This window comes from Lampetra fluviatilis, chromosome 3, assembly GCF_964198595.1.
Source record: "Lampetra fluviatilis chromosome 3, kcLamFluv1.1, whole genome shotgun sequence".
NCBI classification, from domain to species: Eukaryota; Metazoa; Chordata; class Hyperoartia; order Petromyzontiformes; family Petromyzontidae; genus Lampetra; species Lampetra fluviatilis.
In genome coordinates, this window is record NC_136277.1 from 13,910,300 (window position 1) to 13,927,951 (window position 17,652).

The 17,652-nt window shown below is 50.2% G+C and overlaps 2 protein-coding genes across 2 annotated transcripts in view; one reads left to right on the forward strand and one right to left on the reverse strand.

Annotated features, from left to right (window-relative positions):
- LOC144953091 (uncharacterized) overlaps positions 1-17,652 on the reverse strand; it is a 72,730-nt gene that overhangs the window by 50,086 nt on the left and 4,992 nt on the right. The window lies entirely within an intron of this gene.
- LOC144953082 (uncharacterized) lies at positions 7,202-17,402 on the forward strand. The gene is made up of 3 exons (XM_078883602.1): positions 7,202-7,920; positions 11,039-11,180; positions 14,362-17,402. The coding sequence occupies exons 1-3, from the start codon at positions 7,617-7,619 to the stop codon at positions 16,058-16,060; spliced, it is 2,145 nt and encodes a 714-aa protein (XP_078739728.1). The 5' UTR covers positions 7,202-7,616; the 3' UTR covers positions 16,061-17,402.

Below are 17,652 nucleotides of genomic sequence, written 5' to 3' on the forward strand. Positions count from 1 at the left end.
TCGGGTCTTGTAGTCGGGGCTCTTCCTTCGGGTGACGACTTGGAGTCTTGATTCGTATAACAACAGCAGCCGGACCCGTTCAGGGCTCCGGCTTATATTGTCAGTGGCGGGGCTGGCTCCGCCCATAGCCACGCCCACCTTCTCGAAGGTCCTAGAGGGATATTCCCTGGACCTGTGATCCCCCAGCCCCCTCTTTGGGGGTCCCCCCCAGTCGGTACCTCTGGTCACGTGCCCCGCGGGTTCACCGAGAGTGCCATGGCCCCCGGTGAACCCTGCACCGTACCCGGCACTCTCGCCCCTAACCTCTAGGGGCTGGCACTGCACGCAGAGTGCAGTGCTATCAATCCCTAACAGGCGATCTCAGCCGGCCCCCGCTAGGACCGGTACTGCATCCACGATGCAGTGCTGTCAGTGGTGTGAACGCTGTGTGTCGTGCCTCACACCGACTAGCTTCACATAATCATGCAGTGACACCCTACGATGCCACTACATCTGTATTGTCTCTGGTGTAGAGCATGTTTGTTTGCATGTTCACCATTCAAATTTTTTATACTTTGACAAGTTCATGAAGCCTTTCTCTGCCAGGCAAAAGTTTTCAATAAATAAATCTTGACTTAAAGCTTTCGTGACTGCAGGAATTCATGAGTAGAATAATTAACCTGGTATGATTTCTTTACAATTTGTATCTATGATCAGACACTAACAACTACTCCAAACATTTATATTTAACAGCAAAAAAAACACAAAAATTTTGACGACTTGATTCTACTCATATTTAAAAGCGTACCCATCAGAAACCACTCAATTTAAAATTCCGTTCTTCGTTTTATTATAAAGAACACATATCTCATGTGAGACTAGGCTCTAAGGAAAGCTGTCTCGGGTGTGGACCAATCAACTTCAAGGACAGTGCACATTATCAGAGTTATGTTTTTGTTTGCATTATGACTGCAGGTATTGTGGTCTATGTAAACATGACTCCTTTTAAAAAAGGTGTCAGTTTTGTTGCCAGATGGAAGGGTAAAAAAACAATTATCACGCACAAACATGTTTATACGTCACTTAAAAATCGAAATTTGGGGACCTTAAAATTTAAAATCTTTGGTTTTCAGATTTGTTCTGTTGTTTGTGTCATAAAAACTACCTACGTACCAAATTTCAGCTTTCTACCTTGTCGGGAAGTACCCTACATGTTTTTGAGACATACAGATCAAGATTTTTATTTATACAAATATTAGCAAAAAAAGGTCTCATAACAAAAAAATACTCCAGAGTTGCCTGCTAATTTGGGCAGGAGCTAGAGTTTTCCAGGACGAATTCGCTTCTCAATCTGGTGTGAATTCTGTACGTCAAAACATTCGACGTGGGTGGAAATAGTTGATCATCGATTATCCGGCTTCCAGCATTGTCCAGCAGTCCCCGGGGCTGATCCGGTAAAAGAGGAAGAAACCGCTCCAAAGGTTGCATCAGTCCTGTGATCGTAAAACACATCATGTTGTTGCAACATGAGCATAGTACGTACATCACCCCATGCAGAAGTCTTCGAGATGGAAGTGGTAAGTACGGTACAGTAAATGCAGGAACTTTTTAACAGGAGGATATTTAATTTTGTCTATTTGTATGTTTATTTATGCCAATTTTGTATAGTAAACAAATGTAAAAGACAAAAAAATTATATATAAGCAACACCTACGCAAGAATGGACAATAATAAGCTATTTTAAATTATTGTGATTATCTGGCGGCCCCTTCCACCCCCCCGCCAAAGCCACCGGATAATCGATGATCTTACTATACATCTCTCAACGCAATCGCGATTGTTGTAGGCGGCGGGAACAGTGACATTTTACATCTGGGGGGCAAGGAAACTGGCCCGAATTAGGTGATAACTCGAATAATTCGGTAAATCAAGGAAACGCGATTTGATATATTTTTTACAAACTCAAGTTTGCATTCACTCATGTAAAATTATTAATTAATTAAACAAGTTACTTATTTTGTTGACCAGTGGCAGGAGAAATCAGATAAACTCGAGGCCCACTCACGTCGCCTCGTGTGGTAACAGTGAACAGTCCCCATCAACCTCTCAACACTCGAATCCCCCCCCCCGTCTGAACGCCGGTGACTTCACGAAACCTCAGCAAGAGAACTCGCAGCGTCTCAGCAGTGCTGCTCAGCGCTCTCTGCCACCGCGTGCACATTTCGGTGACCGTGAAGAAACATGTTGACTTTCCGAGGCCTTGACAGATGTCTTTTCAGACTGGCTATAACCTGTACGCCCCGGTCGAGTCGCAATACCAACGCAGTCACCTCGTGTGCCACGTGCAGTTGGATGCGCCTGGGACTTGGCTGCAGGGGAAGAAGACCTTTCTGTTCTGTTTTCAAAAAGGCCGTCCGTGACGTTTTTTTTTTTGGCTTTCGCATTAATGGCCGTGACTCGGGCACAACGCGATCCCTTCGGGCCGACGGTGGCGCGCCAGTACCGTTTGATGTGGAAGGGTTTGTGGAGCTACGTGGCGCCGGAGCGTTGGTGGGGGTGGCGGTTGGTGGTGGTGGGGGACGGCGGTGAAGGCATAGAGATGAGCCATTGCTCGTCACCGAATCGTGGGTCACCTCTATTCTGGAATCACTGCAGAAAAGGCGGAAGCTGTGGCTCAAAGTCAAAAAGTGAAAGCGTGGTTACTACGGAGCGGGTTTTCGTGTTTTCTCCCTCTATAGCTCTCGAATAATGTGTTTTCGGGTTGGACCTGCGGAACATCGGACTTCGTACTAAAATGTTCCTAAAGAAGCTCCCTGGAATTTGGAGCGAAACGAACGATGTGCGCTAACAATCGGAAAACGCTTCAGAGAGCTTCAAGTGAGGTGTTTCCCTGTCCACGGTGGAATGCTATTGAGGGGCGTGTTCATCTCTTTGCCAGTGGGGACAATTTTACGTTCATGTGATCGATATCAGCCTCTGTACAATGACAGCAGTCATCCAAGCTGTCAACAAACCAAGATCTTGATAACAAAAATATAATAACATAGGTCATAGAAGTTATCAAAATAATTGACACTGAAAGAAGAGGGAATGAAGTTCGCGGCCAAATCCGAATCAGAAGAGTTAGATGAGCAGGTACACTCTTACTCAAGACTTTTGACAGCAACATTCAACTATATAGTATGTGAAAAGTGGGTTACAGAAAATAAAAGCATAGGTGTATACGTAGGAGGCGTTGTCCACCTCGGATACGCTTTATGAAATAGTTGTCATCACGATGGAAACGAATTTCCAAAAGCGAAAGAGTAAATTTTGCAAACAAGGCTGCAAAGTTGGATGCAAGATAAACGATTTTGCTAAACAACATAAAAAAAACGTTGGATTACAATGAGGACCAAAATTTTCAACTCAAGAGGCAAACGAGAGCAGAGTTGAGTTATTTTCCGTAAAAACTTAATGTGATAATGAAAGTAGCATAGCAAATGGGCTTGAATTAAAAAAATGCTTTCATTCATTACGTATTTGTCAGCTGCGACTGATTAATCAGAAACAAGGGCACCGGACAAAGGTGGAATCAAAGCTAAAAAAAAGAGCAGAGAGAAGCACACGGAGAGACACCTACACGTGGAGATAAACTGAGAGCCATTGCTCAGAGAGCAAACACAAAACGAAGACGTTGCGTTGACTGTTAAGTGAGTGGCCTCTTTAGGCAACTGCCTCAACATTTCACCGGTAAGACTGCAGCTTTACAAATCCTAGAAGGTTATCACGCACCATTGACCATGCCTCCGCTATCAGCCACGCTTTCGGCATAAAAGTTCCGAGGTTCGGGCTTCTTTGGTCCTCGGCCCTAACTCAGATTTGGAACGCCTCCGCCTGAAGAACTGCGCCTGACCGCTGACAATTCTCCCATTTAGAAACTAAAAACAGACTTATTTCCTATATGTTAGATGAACTAGAGATGTGGGTTTTTTGTAGATGTGTATATTTTACTGTACAGTACTCAGAAGCCCTTTGTTGTTGGATCTGCTATGCCTTATAAAATAAGTAAATAATATTGACGTGACCGGTGACAGAATGCCGGCCAAAGGAGGGAAAGCACCAAGAGAGGATGACCCACCGGGGAGATGGAGTGATAGGGTCGGATCGTGCGCAAAAGAGAGACAGATTGCAATGTCACGAGACCGTGAGAGATGGGCAACGAACTAGGGAAGGCCTCCATAATATAGTTTTTTTTAGGTTAGATCGCGTAACTATAAATGTGCTGTTAAACCAGCCGCCACCCGACACGACCAATTAGTAAGGTTTGTAACATAAACAGAACGTGGCCAATTCGTTCCGAGTGTACTGACAGTAGACCCTACATGAGTTGACTAGTGGCCACGAGAGGTAATGACAGGAGAGTCAGCCTACAGTGCAAATGCACTAGTGGCCACAGGAGGTAATGACAGGGGAGTCAGTTGTGAGTTCGAAGGGACTGGTGGCTATGGGAATGATCGAGAAGGGAGCGTGGTCAGGTGACGGAAGAGAACGGTAGAGTCTGCCGGTGGAGCGAGCGTCCAGAGTCAGCGAGAAGGTTCGGGAAGGGGGGCGTGGCCTCGGTCGGTATATAAGTGAGATGCGCGGGAGACTCTGGGTTGTTGCAGTGCGGTCTCCGCCTGTGTCAAGTGAACGTGTCTTCAATAAAGTGCCATCTCAAGAGAAGTGTGTCAAGTCGTCATTACACTAGTACAGCACATCGGTGTGTTGGGGAGAAAATCCACAACATTTACAATCTGAGTACGACGTTTCGCCAGTAATTACAACTAGCTTCATCAGGCGACAAGTCAAATGTGTCGGGTGGTGGCGAGTTTAATTACACATTTATAGTTATACGATCTAACCCAAAAAAACCTATATTATGCATTACATTTGGTCGCGAAAGCCTACGTGTTAAACTAGGGAAGGCCTTCACCCTGCATCGCATAAACCATGGCCGCTGACGATGACGACGACGACGACGATCGAGGGCGAATCGTCAACCTTGTCTTGGAGTGCCTGCGGTTTGTCTGGGTTTCACAATCCTTCTTTTTTGGTGCACGTGTCTCTTGTCCTGGCTCCTCCTGTCTTGCCTGGAATTACAAAATGCCCTTTCAAAAAAAAATCTCTCGTCTCTTTCCTCAATGTTATCCCGATTGTGTTATCAGAGTCACGTCATGACAAGAAGTATCCGTTCAGAACAGCGCAATCCTGGAATCCAAAATGAATGCCGGAGCAACTTTAACGTGACTGGTTCTTTCCGCCGCACCGTACATTATTATGAGATCATCAACTCACTTCCACTTCAAAACCCAGTTTGAATCACAGCTGGGCAACCACACACCTGGAATCGAGCCCAGGTACTCAGCGGTGGCAGCTCAGCTGGTGGCTCGATCCTCCCCGAGTCGCCCGCGCTACCTCACAAAGCCCTCGTTTTCAACCGACACGACAGGGTGGACGACATACAAAGATCCCCCATATAGCCTTAACAGACTGTAGGGGCAAGTGCTGTTAGCGAGCACCTATGAAGGCCGGAACGGTGGGTGGCCAGCACCACGCCCGACCGCCTTTGTCTCCCTAGTGGCAATGTTTACACACCGCACCAGGTACTCATTTGAGGCTGAGTCGACCTTGGGGAGGCCCCGGGACCGGTTCAGATAATCGTCACCGGTGTTGGCCGTGAGCGGGAATCGAACCCGGGTCGCCAGGTTCATAGCGCAGCGCGCTAACCGCTACACTACCGCTCCTGGACGACATACGCACGCACACACACATACACGCTTCCATGTTTGCATATTCTGGAGCGCCTGTCTTGCATGCACTTGGAGGTATCTGCTCTGTTGAAAGGAGACAAGGAGCTTTCTAATCATCAAAGTCTTTCCGGAGAGGCAGCATGTGTGTGTGTGCGAGCGCACGCGCGCGTGTGTCCCATAACACAAGGGTCGCATGTGGTACAAGGTCGCAGCGGCTACGTTTGATGCCCATGAGCGTTTGCATCTGCCGCGCTATATCTGAGCCAGCGTGGTTTGTCTCTTAACGAGCGACATAAATGTTTGCCTGCGGCCTTGGAACAAGAGCCAGCGTGATTCCGTCTTATGGTTCCTTTTCAACGTCCATATCCTCAATCTGGAACGTGTCTTGAAAATGGCCTTTGGATGACCCAATGGGGATGGGTCTGTGGGAGCGGTGGCGCAGCGGTTAGAGCATTGTGGTACGATTCCTACTCACAGCCACCAACACCAGTGACGGTTATCTGAACCAGTCCTGGGCGTCCCCAAGGTCGCCTCAGCCTCAAGTGAGCCACTCAGCAGACAAAGGTGACCCACTGTGGTGCTGGCCACCCACCCTCTTGTGTGTCATGCTGGAAATTCGTAAGTGTTCGCTAACAGCATTTCCCCCAAAACTCCATTAAGGCAATACAAGGGATCTTTGTCTTTGTGTGCGTCCTCATTCTATACAATGCATGTTTCATGTCTAGCTTTTATCGTCGTGGTGTTGAAATCCGATTGGAAGTCTAATGTCCGTAGATCCAGAGTCCTTGAGTCTACACAAAATATATTCTTGGGTCACCATCAGTAGCCCCCATCAGAGACTGGTCTATCACTTTATTATCTTAAGGTCACATTAAGAGGTTGGCCAAAACTTGGCTTGTCATTTACAGTCTACAGACTTTGTCAGGGACCAGACTGTCAGCACTGTCTATAATGATCTCGAGACCGCTTAAAAAAAAGTCATTGTCCAAAGACCCCCAATCAGAGACCTATCTGTTATTCTAGAATTGCCTAGATACATCATTGAAGATGAGTCTATCGGTTTATAATTATCTAGATAACCCATCAAGGACCGGTTTGTCAGTCTATCATTGTCTGGAGACCCCATCAGCAACCAGTCTGTGTCAATCTTTTGTCCATAGATCCCATCTGCTCGTGTGGCCCTCTCATCATTGTCTACAGTGACCATCATCAACAAACGAGTCTCCAAACCTACACGAAATCAGCCAACGAATTAGGAGCATAGGTGGAGGGTGGGGCTGCTGCTGAACCATACCATGCCCCAAAACACTCAGACGAACACACTAACATTACAAATGAATAATAATAAATTATTATTATTAACCATGATAAAATAAAAGTCCAAGGTTGTGTGGGGGGTGGGGGAGGAGGCTACTGAACATTGCACGGTCTCTGCCATTTGGCATTCGAAGGCGAGGCTATTCGACGCAACGAGTGCCCAACGGTCTTCGTGTCGACCGAGTCGCTCCGTGTCGCTCCCGACTCCCCTCGTTCCACCCCGCAACTCCAAAAGGCGTCCCCGCAACTCCGGCAGTACGCGTGAACCTCGCGCACGTCGCACGCGCTTTGACCTTTTCACATCGGCTTTTTTTTAACCTTCTGGTGGGCAGTGGCACTCGTTGGTGGTGTTTGGCTCCAATTGGTAAAAGTCAAAAAGGCCGAACTCGTTTTACTCTGCACAGTCGACTCGCGCAACATCGCAGGGAGGTCGCGACTCTCGCTCCAACTCCATGTCAGGGTCAGGAATCGAACCACGCTGCGACGAGCCGAACAGCTAATTCGTGCCCCAGGGGGCAGGAGGGAGAGGCCTCTTTGGGAAAAAAAACGATGGGACGGTCAGCTGTTGCGGCCGCGGTGGTCGGGACGGTTCTGACCGTGGTGGCCTTGCTTTCAGCCTCGCTGGGTGGTCCATGCAAAGGCCTCTATCATCAGCAGGAGCATCAGCAGCAGCAGGAGATTGCACGTGGAGCCGAGGACAGAGCAGGTGATCCGCTTGCTACTCACAAAGATCTCCTCCAGGTGATATTGAGAAGGCTCCGAAGAGGAGAATCAGGGGGTGAAGGAGAAGTGAAAGATCAGTGGGCTGGCTCAGGGTCTCCCAGCTCATCCTCGGCCGGTCTACACACGTCAGGTGAGATGGTGAGGTACCGTTTATTGCTGGTGCTGGTAGTCATGGTGGATGTCTGCTGGTGTTCGTGGTGGTGGTGGTAGAAGCAGTAGTGATGCGGTTTGCGCTGTGCTACGAACCTTGCGGCCACTAACACCAGTGATGATTATCGGAAGCGGTCCTAAGCCTCTCCTAGGTCGACTCAGCCTCAAACGAATACCTGGTGTGGTGTGTAAACATCGCCACTATGGAGGCAAAGGCGGCCGGGTGTGGTGCTGGCCACCCACCCCCTCGTATGCCGTGCCGGCATTCATAGGTGCTCGCTTTCAGCACTTGCCCCAACAGTCTGTTCAGGCTATAAGGGGGATTTTTGTCTTTGGTATAGTGATAGGATTAATATATCGGTGCCCGTGGTTGTGATGATGGTGGTGATGTTGTTAGTGCGATGGTAGTGACGTGGTTTTTGTGATGGTGTTCGAGTAGTGGGGCGACGGTCGTGTCAGTGTGACAGTGATGGTGTCAATGTGACAGTGATGGTGTCAATGTGACAGTGATGGTATCAGTGTGACAGTGATGGTGTTAGTGTGACGATGTCAGTGATGGCGGTGATGGTGTTAGTGTGACGATGTCAGTGATGGCGGTGATGGTGTTCATGTGACGATGTCAGTGATGGCGGTGATGGTGTTTGTGTACGTGTGGTGTTAATGAGACCGCACGACGGTTTGCACGCTGGCGCCTGATTGAGAGGCATTTCATAAAAAATCGATTCCGACGCTCACTTTACACGCATCGAACCATGCGTGTGACCATCGATTAGTCACCCGTTTATGCAAATTATAGGTAAACTAGCCTCCAAGGACGGGTGTATTGCAGTAAATCTGAGACTTGTAAGTGAAAATCAGACCGCGACGTGATATTCATTGCATCAATGCGAGTGCAATTTGTAAGGGCGCGGTGACACAGACCTATTTCATTTTAAGATTATAATAAGATTATAATCCCTTGTTCATCGTGACGTCCTTTTTACTTCGATGTCTCAACAGCGTTACGGAGATCGCGTGACGTGAGGGTTCTGCCTTTGTAGTAAGGGTTGGAAGTTGACGCTGAGGAGGGGGGAGAAGGCGCCACGCCCTCCCATGTGGAGTGATGTCAGCCGCTAATTATTATTAATGGCGGGGGGGGGGAGGGTGTCAATTTGGAACACGTCACCTCTTAATGATTATTAATGACGGGGGTTGTTCGATATGGAGTGACGTCACCTCTTCATGATTATTGAGGGGGGGGGGTGCTACATGTGGAGTGACCTCACCTACTCATGATTATTAACGAGGGGGGGGGGTCCATGTGGTGGATGTCACCTGTTCATGATTATTAATGAGGGGGATGGCCGACGTGGAGTGACGTCACGCGCGGGACACACAGACATTCTTGGCTCATTATAGTAGTAAATACAGAGGATTAGGAGAACATGTGCAGGTGAGTGGCGTCATCCGAAACTCTTAAGACAAGTGAGCGGAGGCTTGGGCAGAACAAATACGGTCACCGAATCGCGCGGCGCTTTCAGATGTGCTTCTGCGGCCGTCTGGAACGCTCTTTCGTCCGATATTAGGAAGCCACTGGCAGCTATGCACTTTTAAATCATCTAGATTGAAAACGAATTTGTTTAGAATAGCTTTTTGTGTTTAGTTTGTTGTCTTTCCACCGCAATTTCGATTAGTACGGTTGGCTACATACGCCGTGAAAGATGTTCAATGTAATACATACAAACATGGCTGAAGACGGTGAAGAAATTTACAACAATAAAGTGAGATTCCACTCAAAAAATCCACTTATTAATATCGGCCCTCTGGCCTCATCAACAGGGTGTACGTGACCTGTTTGTTCTAATTCCACCTGTGTAGATGCACAGTTTTTTTTATTTCGCGAAAGCGTGCAGCGTGTTGTTCAATAAATGTACACCCGTGTATTTTATTTACCCAGGAAAGCCTCAAATGAGTCTTTTATTTCAGGAGGGTCCCCGGCTACATTGGGATGGTTGACCAATTCTTATTGGGTGGCATAGTGCGAGGAAAGCCAGGAGTAAACCCCACCTCTCAATAGTGCTGTTTGTTGATGGCTGCTTGGCGTTTTGGTCCCTGATCCTCTGCTTGGGGAGCCAGAATAACAAAGCCTCATGCAGCAGGAAAACACGCTCCTGATTGCGTTCGCAGCTGCACATGTCTCAGTGTTCCGAGAATACTTCTGGTACCAGCAGTGTCATGAGATCGGCCTCTGTGGAGGAGAAGGCTCGTGAAGGACGCTACCGGACAGTTGGAGGCAGTCACCCTACAACAACAGCGGAGGGCAGAGGAGGAGCGACGCTCGCAACAACAAGCGGAGCACCAGGCAGCTAAAACGCAGCAAGTTGGCACCCAGAAGGGAGCACAGGTGGTGCATCTGCTGGTCATCTCAGTCAGTCAACCCATGGGTCTGTCCCGTGACCTATTGACAGCAACGAGCCTTCGACAGTTCACGTGATGGCCACAAGGGGCACCTACCTGGCACAATCGCTGTGATGACGTCACTGCCACTTAGTGGTGAACGGCGGTTGTTGTTCTTGTTGTTGAGACTACTTCTAGGACACGCCGGCGCCCCCGGTAAGCATGAAACGTTGGGCCAACCTTGGTCTTAACGATTCCACATTCCGACGTTTCCCCCAACAGTGCACGTTTGCCGACGCAGTGGTTATAGCGGCACTGCTCCTGCAGACCCGGCAGTTTTTGATGCAATTCCTTGACCGTGGCCAACACCAGTTGGAACAAACCCTCGCAAAAAAGCGAGATGTTCCATCGTCAAAGGATTTTCCTGATAACACGTAAATAAATATACCCGAGCCATTTCTGGGCCTCCCCCTTAGGTCGTCAACACAGCCCGACATTAGTGTCCGATGCAGAGGTGTATAAAACGACAGCCATGAGGAGAGAAACAATGACTGCTGGGTAGTGGTGGTGGGCGCACCACCCCAATTTGTGCACGCACCGTGTCGGTCTTAATAGGTGCTCGCTAACCGCACTTTACTCAACAGCCGGTGTGAGGCTAAGTGGGGGATCTTTGCCTTTGTCTTCGAGAATTCTCCATGCCGGCGTCGTCTCTCTCTCGCCAGGAGGAGGAAGAGGCAGTGATGATGGTGCCAAGATTACGCGGACCCAGGAGCGACCAAGGGACGGGGCCAAGATCGGTGGGCAATGCCACCGCAGAGTGGCAGAGACGGCGCCGGTGGTTCGGAGCGACGTGGACCACCCCAGGTAACGGCGCTCAACCGACACCAAGATTCTCTATTTAAGACCGAAGCAGGAGGATTTCTCCGCAACTCTGACTGTCGCCTGATGATGCTGGTTGTAATTACCGGCACAATGTCACGGTACTACTCCAATTGTAAATGTTGTGGTTTTACACTCCAACACAACCAGTGTGCTGTACTAGTGAAGTATTCGGAATGACGGCGGGAAACCACTTGACGGGTAGCACACTTTATTAAAACTTGTCTTTCCACAATAACACGTGTGGTCACTATTTCTCACACTACACACTCCACTTGATACGTGCGGTCACTACAACTCACGCTGCACATTCCACTTGACACGTGTGGTTACTACGGCTCACGCTACACGCTCACGGTACACGCTCACGGGCACTCCAGCCCCGTAGCGTCCGTGGAGCCTACAGACCCACCCCAGCTTGGGCGTGGGTCACGACCTCTGGGTCCCGCGGGCCAGCCCTCACACGGACGTTCGGCCCCGGGTCCCAAGGTCCCGCCTCTGAGCCACACAGGGCCCCGGTCCCCACAAGGACAGCGGGACTAGGTGCCTCAGGGCCCTATCTCTTCCTCCTCCGTCTTCTGTCTTCACTGGTCACCAACTCCCCGTGCGCCTGTGCGCACCGCCTTATATAGCCTCCGCTCCCGGGAGACGGAGCGTATGCGGACCGCGACGTGAGCACCCCCTTAGTTGACCAATCCCCACGCGCTGCCACACGATCCCCTCGCTGTCAGCGCGCGTCACTGATACCCAGCCAATCACCGCCTCATAACCCATGACCCTGCGCTGACCCATGATCCTTCACCGTCAGCGCGCGTCACCAACACACACAGCCAATCACTACGCGCTGGCACACGATCCTTACCCCAGCGCGTATCACCACTACACTAGTAACGAATTGCCACGTTTTGTTTACGTGACAAACACCTTATTAATTAGCCGTGTCGGGTGGCGGCGGGTTTAACGACACATTTACATTCACTCAATCTAAATCAAAAACTTATATTATCGACACCAAGATTCGTACCGCAATTGATGTTTTTCGGGCGGGTAAGTTTGCAGCGTGAGCAAAAAAATGCCAGCGTTTGTGTGTCGTACACCCTCCGCCACCCGACGCGGCCACGCCACGTGAGCAAACGTGGAGGTTTCACTCCCGCTTGGCCAGCACCGTGGTCGGTGGTTATGTTGTAGAACAGCGATCCACACGACATTTAACAAATGGGTACGAACGTTCCGCGGGTAGTTCCGAATCAGAGTCAGAATATGTATTTATACTGGAGGAATCCGATGAGCTATTAAGATCTTTTTCACGGATGTCCAGTAAAGGCACGGGGTCAGATTGTTACAACACCAAACAATAAAAAAAACATGACAGGAGTGCAAAGTATAGGGAAGGGAAGCCAATCACATAAAATAAAACCAAAATATGTTTTTCATGTGTGTGCAGTATATATCTTTCCAGGTAAAACCCACTGAGCTATAAGATTATTTTTCAGAAGCGACTTGGTCACATGTGATAGCTGAGCGAAATGGCTTATCACGTGAAAATGTATAGCAGTCCGCATCATCACCATCATCGGGCGGTTGCCAGAATTGTGAAATCGTCTCCATTCTTAGGCCGGAAATAGTTGGTGTGATTACCATAAACGTGCCCCCACCTCACATGAGTCTGGGTTGCAGAGATAATAAAAAAACAACTTGGCGATGTCAGGTGGAAGAGGGTGTACAACACACATTGGCATTTTACTCACAACGACCTGACCCAAACGTCTATTCTGGACCTTGATATCGGTTGTGAAAGTTTGACATTAAGATTTCAACCCTTTATACTCCTCAGCCCCGTAGCCTTGAAGGGGAAGTTGGGGGGGGGGATGCTGACGGGGGCTGACCAACACCCCCACTTCTGCTGAAAGCTCAGCCCCCACCCCCCCCCCCATTTAAATTCTCATAGTCAAGAAAAAAATGTTGGTACAATGTTTCACAGAATGTATCTTCCGCCTTAATTTCACTCGCGGGTTGGGTGAGAGCAAGAGCAGAATTCACGACAGACAAAAGGCAGACGATGATAGCGCGAGTCATTCTGTTTCATTAATGTTGAACATTTACTGCGTTGCAGTAAATGTAATGCCGCTCCTGGCCCGATTGCCCCTGACGATTTTATACAATTTAGCATTTTTTGTCCCAGGTTACTCACGAGGGTTCGGAGTAAAGGGCAGAGTTGTGGGTGGGGCCACCTGAGTAGGGGGGCGGCACTACCTGAGTAGTGGGCGGAGCAACCTGAGTAGGAGGTGGTGTTATATGAGTATTGGGTGGAGCTACTCCAGTAGTGGGTGGAGCCACCTGAGTAGGAGGACGGCGTTACCTGAGTAGTGGGCGGAGCTACCTGAGGCCGTAAGTGGAGCCACCTGAGTAGGGGAGTGGTGCTACTTTAGTGGGCGGAGCTACTAGGGAAGTGAGTGGGGCTACCTGAATAGTGGGTGTTGCTACCTAAAGAGTGGGTGTGGCTACCTAAATAGTGGGTGGGGCCACCTGAATAGTGGGTGGGGATAAATTGTATAGTGAGTGAAGCCACTTGATCTTCTTGGTTCTTTTGGTAAAGTCACGTAGAAGGGAAATAATAAAATAATAATAAAACATAATAAAATAATTCTCACGACGTTTCGGCCACAATGCAAGAAGCCGTCCTCAGGTGAAGACCAGGTCTGTCGGGGAGACAGCGTCTGAATGAAACACCACCACGCTTGGAGCATATATTTAAGCTGGGTTGGAAGGGGGGAAGGGCGCCTTGACAAAATAATTTGCATATCAAGAGGAATTTTGCATATTTATGGGAAATGCAGGTATGTGATTAGTACTACCTGTGAAATGCGTAGGAGGTGGGCGGGGGGTTTCAAAGTCATATTATGCCCGTGCATTAGCAGTTGTGGCCAAAACGTCGTGAGAATAATTTTATTATGTTTTATTTTTATTATTTTATTATTTCCCTTCTACGTGACTTTACCGAAAGAACCAAGAAGATGAATCCCTGCAGTCACGAAAGTTTTAAATCGAAGCCACTTGAGTCGTGTATATCTAAATAATGATCGCATCTCCTGTCTCATATCTCATCCATCGCTTTCCTGCGTAACCACATCAATCCCTTGAAACGATGTCTCTTCTTCTTCTCCAGCTCGACGTCTGTAGTGGAGGAGGAGGTGGAGGAGGAGGTGGAGGAGGTGGTGGAGGAGGAGCAGGAGGGCGTGCACGAAGGCCAGGATTCCGGCACCACCTCTCCTTCCGCCGCCGACCAAGGCTGCGGTGCCAGGCCGCTGCACCTCCCGAAGTCCTTCGTCACCGACATCTTCAGATTCCTAGCGTCGACGTCACGCCCCGGCAACACGTGCGGTCGCCCCGGCAGCTGCGGCGCCGCCGACCGGCCCCTGGCGCTGCCGCGGCCGCCATGCGCCAAACAGGACTCGTGGAGTGACGGCGCGATGGAGGCCAGCCTGCGCACCCGGGAGGCCTTTGCGTTCGCGGTGCCCAGCGCCATCATCGCTGCGGCGCCATCGCCGGACGACGAGGAGGAGGTGGTGGTGGAACAGGAGGCTGCGTCGCCGACGGCAGCGCCGAGATGCGGAGGGGAGAGCTCGGCTAATTGCTCTCGAGCGAACGCAAGGAGACGGAGGGATGGACCCGACGACGAGGAGGAGGAGGCGGTGGCGGAGGGATATCAAGCAAAAGAGTTGGAGGAAGAGGAGGAGGAGAAGGTGATGGTTGCTAAATTACGCCATGCCGTGGAGCAGTGGGCAACGGAAGGGAGCGAAGGGAGGACGGGTGCCGCGGTTGAGAGTGATGGTTCGAGCGTTTTCCGCGATGACGGTGGACGTGGAGGAGAAACGGTCGCAGGAGGACGAGGTTCTCGAGGAGGCGACGGAGGCAGAGAACGCAGAGGAAGGGAAAGTAGAGGAGCAGGAGGAGCGCGCAGAAGCCACGACCCCTTGTGGGAGGTCGTGCGGAGCCTGCGCGAGAGGCGCGGGGCCCCGCTGGGTGCGGAGTGGCCGTCCAGCCTCGAGGGGCTCATGGACCGCACGCTGGTGCTGCTGCTCAAACAGCTCATCGACACGCCGCCCATGAAGGACCCGGCCAGTGGCGCCGCGCACTTTGGCAGGCTGCTCAGGCACTACCTGAGCCGGGACGACGCAGCGCCCCTCGCGCCCGCCGCTCGCCGCGACGACCCGAGGGCCCGGACTCGGAGGGCCCGGCACCCCCGGTGGCAGGCGGCTCTCCGCGGGGAGGAGGAGGACAAGGAGGAGGAGGATGCTGCTGCTGCCGCCGTCACGCCGGGCGGCCAAACACACGGCAAGATCACCAAGTTCCTGGTGCTCAAGGCAATGCAGGCGGTGTGCGAGCAGTGGTCGAGGAAAAAGCCTCGCAGCGTCGAGGCAGTGAGCATCGGCGGGCCGTGCAGGTGCGAAAATCACTGCCCGTCGTCGAAGAACGACACCAAGAGCGATGGCAACGGCAAGGCCAAAGGTCAGAGCAGTGGCGCATTCAGCCTGTGCGCGGGCTGCAAGCTGGAAGACGTGAACATGTGCCTGTGCATGTTGTACAAGCAGCACGTGGTGGAGCCCAAGCTCGCCAACATCCACGACTGCTCTGGGCAGTGCCTATCGACGTCCGGCTGCTTCGACCTCTACGTGAACCACAGCTACGTTCTGCTGAAGCAGGAAAGACGCCAGCCCCTGTGCGTGCCCGTCCACTACACGGGCCTCAAGATGCTCGTCATCGACAACGGCAACAGCACGAGCGGCGGGAACGATCGCACGAACTTGAGCGCCCACATCATCTTCTACAAACAAATTATCGCAAACGAGTGCGGGTGCAGATAGTGGGACGGACGGGGCTCGCGATGATGATTTAGTACTTGGTGGCAAACCCTTGTTGGCAATCACAGAGGTCAGACGTTTCTTGTAGTTGGCCACCAGGTTTACACACATCTCAGGAGGGATTTTGTCCCACTCCTCTTTGCAGATCTTCTCCAAGTCATTAAGGTTTCGAGGCTGACGTTTGGCAACTCGAACCTTCAGCTTCCTCCAAGGATTTTCTATGGGATTAAGGTCTGGAGACTGGCTAGGCCACTCCAGGACCTTAATGTGCTTATTCTTGAGCCACTCCTTTGTTTCCTTGGCCGTGTGTTTTGGGTCATTGTCATGCTGGAATACCCATCCACGACTCATTTTCAATGCCCTGGCTGAGGGTTCGAGGTTCTCACCCAAGATTTGACGGTACATGGCCCCGTCCATCGTCCCTTTGATGCGGTGAAGTTTTCCTGTCCCCTTAGCAGAAAAACACCCCTAAAGCATTATGTTTCCACCTCCATGTTTGACGGTGGGGATGGTGTTCTTGGGGTCATAGGCAGCATTCCTCCTCCTCCAAACACGGAGAGTTGAGTTGATGCCAAAGAGCTCCATTTTGGTCTCATCTGACCACAACACTTTCACCCAGTTGTCCTCTGAATCATTCAGATGTTCATTGGCAAACTTCAGATGGGCATGTATATGTGCTTCCTTGAGCAGGGGGACCTTGCGGGCGCTGCAGGATTTCAGTCCTTCACGGCGTAGTGTGTTACCAACTGATTTCTTGGTGACTATGGTCCCAGCTGCCTTGAGATCATTGACAAGATCCTCCCGTGTAGTTCTGGGCTGATTCCTCACCGTTCTCATGATCATTGCAACTACACGAGGTGAGATCTTGCATGGAGCCCCAGGCCGAGGGAGATTGACAGTTCTTTTGTGTTTCTTCCATTTGCGAATAATCGCACCAACTGTTGTCACCTTCTCACCAAGCTGCTTGGCGATGGTCTTGTACACCATTCCAGCCTTGTGTAGGTCTACAATCTTGTCCCTGACATCCTTGGAGAGCTCTTTGGTCTTGGCCATAGTGGAGAGTTTGGAATCTGATTGATTGATTGCTTTTGTGAACAGGTGTCTTTTATACAGGTAACAAGCTGAGATTAGGAGCACTCGCTTTAAGAGTGTGCTCCTAATCTCAGCTTGTTACCAGTATAAAAGACACCTGGGAGCCAGAAATCTTTCTGATTGAGAGGGGGTCAAATACTTATTTCCCTCATTAAAATGCAAATCAATTTATAACATTTTTGACATGCGTTTTTCTGGATTTTGTTGTTGTTATTCTGTCTCTCACTGTTCAAATAAACCTACCATTAAAATTATAGACTGATCATTTCTTTGTCAGTGGGCAAACGTACAAAATCAGCAGGGGATCAAATATTTTTTTCCCTCACTGTACATTTGCAGAACGTGAAGAACCAGTGGCATCTACATCTGCAGAACATGAAGAACCAGTGGCATCTACATCTGCAGAACGTGAAGAACCAGTGGCATCTACATCTGCAGAACATGAAGAACCAGTGGCATCTACATCTGCAGAACGTGAAGAACCAGTGACATCGACATCTGCA

Bases quoted from the DNA above. Each gene is read 5' to 3' on its own strand.
- LOC144953082 (XM_078883602.1), top strand. From the start codon at position 7,617: ATGGGACGGTCAGCTGTTGCGGCCGCGGTGGTCGGGACGGTTCTGACC. The intron at 7,921-11,038 runs GTGAGATGGTGA...CTCTCTCGCCAG, and splicing joins GGCCGGTCTACACACGTCAG to GAGGAGGAAGAGGCAGTGAT. The intron at 11,181-14,361 runs GTAACGGCGCTC...CTTCTTCTCCAG, and splicing joins AGCGACGTGGACCACCCCAG to CTCGACGTCTGTAGTGGAGG.